Source organism: Chiloscyllium plagiosum, chromosome 38, assembly GCF_004010195.1.
Source record: "Chiloscyllium plagiosum isolate BGI_BamShark_2017 chromosome 38, ASM401019v2, whole genome shotgun sequence".
Classification (NCBI taxonomy): Eukaryota; Metazoa; Chordata; class Chondrichthyes; order Orectolobiformes; family Hemiscylliidae; genus Chiloscyllium; species Chiloscyllium plagiosum.
Window position 1 is genome coordinate 1,860,304 of NC_057747.1, and position 4,017 is coordinate 1,864,320.

Genomic DNA, 4,017 nt, shown 5'->3' on the forward strand with positions numbered 1-4,017 from the left:
TGTGAGTGTAGGGTGTTGGATGGGTATAGTGTGAGAGTGTGAGGTGTTGGATGGTTGTAGTGTATGAGAGAGTGGGGTGTTGGATGGGTACAGTATGTGAGAGAATGGGGAGTTGGATGGGTATAGTAGGTGAGAGAGTGGGGAGCTGGATCGGGTACAGTGAATGTACAGTATACCACTGTACTAACACCAATGCTGGGTCTATCTTGCTTTGGGACAAATCATACCCAGAGTTGGTCATGGCGGTGTGTGGGTTTTGTCAGGTATAATTCTATGCCTATGACTATGTTGCTGACAGCTCTGTGAGGCAGCTCACTCAATTTTGGCACAAGCTTCCAGATGTTAATAAGAGAGACTTTGCACAGTTGACAGGGGCTGTTTTCGCCATTGTTTTCACACACACTCTTCCCATTCAACTCCCTACCTTCTCACACAGTGTACTCCATTAAACTCCCCAATATCACTCACAATCTGTAACCCCATTAAACTCATTAAACTCATTAGGTGGTTCATCTGGTTTCATTCTTTGAGATTTTCCGGCAATTGATATATCTGCTGGGCCATTTCAGAGAGCAGTTGAAAGGCTGGAGTCACATACATGCCAAATCAGGTAAGGAGGCAGATTTTCTTCCCTAAACAGCTTCAGGAAACCAGATGAGTTTTTATGACAATCAGCAGGGATTGCATGGTCATCATCAAACATGTTTAATTCTAGATTTTTAAGAAAAGCTCAAATCTTGCCATCCGCTATAGTGGAATACGAACATGGGGTCCCACTTAATTACCGAGGTGTCTGGATTATTGTTCCAGTGAAATTACCACGAGCCATCACCTCCACCATCTACCCCTTTTTACACCCAATACCCACCTTGAATCTATCCTGTTATGTCCCAAACAGGTTCACTCTGTGATACTTTCATTCTCCCTTACCCACCTGCTCCAATTTATCTCCCTCAGCTTCTCTGATTATGATGAAGTCCTTTCCATCAGGAAGTATTTTAAAATGTCCCTCTAGACGGTTTGACTTGATGAGACTAAACGTTCCCTGTAAAGGTAAAAGAAGGAACGTTTTAAGAGTGACCTGGGGTCTCGGATTACTGCCAGTCAATTACAGACCAGTAATTTTAACTTTGGTGGTGGGGAAATGTCTGGAAACAATTATTCTGGATACAGTTAACACTGATATGGAAAAATGTGGATTGATTCGGAAGATTCAGTGTGGATTTGTTAAGGAAAGGTGGATAATGAACTTGCTGCAGTGTTTTGAAGGGCTAACAGAAGTAACCACAGGGGAGTGATGAGGGCAAAGGTATTAATGTGGCGTATATGGACTTTCTAAAGACATTCAAAACAGTGCCTCACATCAGATTTATGATGAAATTTATGGGTCGTGAAATAAAAGGATCTTAGCAACATCAATACAAAACTGGCTGAGCATCAAGAACAGAGAATAATGGTCAATGGGCATTCTTCTGGCTGGGGGGAGGCTTGTAGTGCAGTTCCCCAGGGGTCAGTATTGAGCCCTTTGCTGATGTATATAAATGATGCAGAACTTGGTGTACATGGACAATCTCAAAATTTGCAAATATAGATGGGGGAGGGATGAAAGTAAATTTATGGATGACATGAAGGTTGGCCAGGTGGTTGATGGTGTTCAAGAAGGTTACAAGATGACGTGAATGGATTAGTCACATGGGCAGATCAGTGGCCAGATGGAATTTAACCCTGATTAATGTGAGGTGATGTACTTTGAAAGAAGGAACAAAACAAATCTACCAAATAAGGAAAAAAATCTAAGGGTGGCACGGTGGCTCAATGATTAGCACTGCTGCCTCACAGTGCCAGGGACCTGGGTTCAATTCCAGCCTGGGCGACTGTCTGTGTGGAGTTTGTACATTCTCCCTGTGTCTGTGTGAGTTTCCTCCGGGTGCTCTGGTTTCCTCCTACAATCCAAAGATGTGCAGGTCAGGTGGATTGGCCATGTAAAATTGCTAGTAGTGTTCAGGAATGTGGAGCTTAGGTGCATTAGTCAGGGGCAATGTAGAGTAACAGGGTAGGGAAATGGGACTGGGTGGGTTACTCTTCAGAGGGTTGGTGTGGACCTGTTGGGCTGAATGGCCTGTTCCCACACTGTAGGGATTCTATTAGAAAGAAGAGTGCTCAGTGAATGGCAGGAAACTAGAAAGCTCAGAGAAACAGTGGGCTCTTGGGGTGCTTGTCCACAGATCCCTGAGGGCACCAGACCAAGTTAATACGGTAGTTGAGGAGGCACATGGGACACATGGCTTTATCAGTTGAGGTAGAGATTATAAGACCAAGGGTAAATTTGCAGGTGTACAGAACTTTGGTAAGGCTACAACTGTGTGCAGTTCTGGTCTCTGGAATGTGATTCCACTGAAGGGGATGCAGAGGAGATTCACAGAGTGTGACCTGGGATGAAGCATGTTAACTATGAAGAGAGGCTGAATAAGCTCAGATTGTTTTCTTCAGAACATACAAAGTTGAGAGGGAAACTGATTAATTTATAAAGGGTTTGGACAGGATGACTAGAAAGCAGCTGTCCCTCTTAGTGGAAAGGTCAATACAAGGAATCATAACTTAAGAAGAAAGGCAGCAAGTTTAGAGGAGATTTGAGGAAAACCATTTTCACCCAGAGGATTGTGAGGGTGTGGAATGCACTGCCTGGGTGGGTAGTTAAGGAGGATGCTCTCACAACCTTTAAAAGTACTTGGGTGAGCACTGGAAATGTCAGAACATTCAAGTCTGTGGGTCCTGCCCTGATAACTTAGACTTGCACAGCTTTAGCAGTACAGTCTCAAAGGCTCTGTTCTGTACTGTATGATTCAATGAACTTGGGGAGAATTGTAAGCTGTGACGAGGTCAGTGTAGAACTTGAAAAGGACATTGACTTGTTGGTGAAATGGGTGGCTAGGTGGCAGATAAGGTTCAACGTGGAGAACTGTGAGGCGATGCATATTGGTATATAGAACATGGAGAGATAGTATAAAATAAAGTGTGTTATTATTAAGGGTGTGCAGAAGCAGAGAGACCTGGCTCAATATCACGTTAGTGATTAAAGTTGGTAGAACAGATAGAGAGCAGTTAATAGAGCGTAGAGTATTCTAAGCTTCATGATGAGAAGTATAGAACAAGGAGGTGACGTTGAATTTATATAAGACACTTCAGCTGGAGTATTGTGTCCACTTCTGGGTACCACAGGCAAGGTGTGAATGGTCAGAAAGAGAGCTGTTGAGGTTTACAAGGATAGTTCCATCGATTAAACGCTTCATTTAGACAGAACATTGAGGCTGTTTTCCTAGGAGAGAAGGCTAAGAGGAAATTGGACAGAAATTTTAAAATTCATGAGGAGTCTGGACAGAGTGGATAGAGAGGGCACAGTTTTAAAATGTTTTGCAAAAGAAGCAAATGAGAAAATAGGTTTCACACACAGTCAGTAATTAGGGTTGAGAATGCACAGCCTGTAAGTGTGATGGTTCAATTTTAGCATTCAAGAAGGCTTTATGTAACTGATGATTGTGGGAAAAACACATCAGATCGGCACTAAGTTAAAATGTTCAGACAGCCATTGCAGATACAAATAGCCACCTGTTGCCTGTAGATTAAACTACATTGAGTCATAGAGATGTACAGCATGGAAACAGACCTTTCAATCCAACTCATACACACCAACCAGATATCCTTACCTAATCTGCCAGCACCCGGCCCATTTCCCTACAAATGCTTCCTATTCATATACCCATCCAGATGCCTTTTAAATGTTGCAATTGTACCAGCCTCCACCACATCCTCTGGCAGCACATTCCATACACATACCACCCTCTGCATGAAAAGGTTGCCCCTTAGGTCTCTTTTATATCTTTCCCCTCTCACCCTAAACCTATGCCCTCTAGTTCTGGACTCCCTGACCCCAGGGAAAAGACTTTGTCTATTTATCCTATCCATGCCCCTCAATTTTGTAAACCTCTATAAGGTCACCCTTCAGTCTCCAACGCTCCA

General features: G+C 43.3%; 1 protein-coding gene across 2 annotated transcripts in view; it reads right to left on the reverse strand.

Annotated features, from left to right (window-relative positions):
* The window catches only part of LOC122541694 (fatty acid-binding protein, intestinal-like), a 62,221-nt gene that overhangs the window by 29,496 nt on the left and 28,708 nt on the right, over window positions 1-4,017 (reverse strand). Inside the window, exon 4 of one of the 2 annotated variants that reach the window (XM_043678585.1) lies at window positions 935-1,045. The exons of the other annotated variant lie outside the window; for it this stretch is intronic. Coding sequence (XP_043534520.1) covers window positions 935-1,045 — 111 coding nt within the window. The remainder of the gene's footprint in view (window positions 1-934; window positions 1,046-4,017) is intronic. 2 annotated transcript variants of the gene reach the window in all.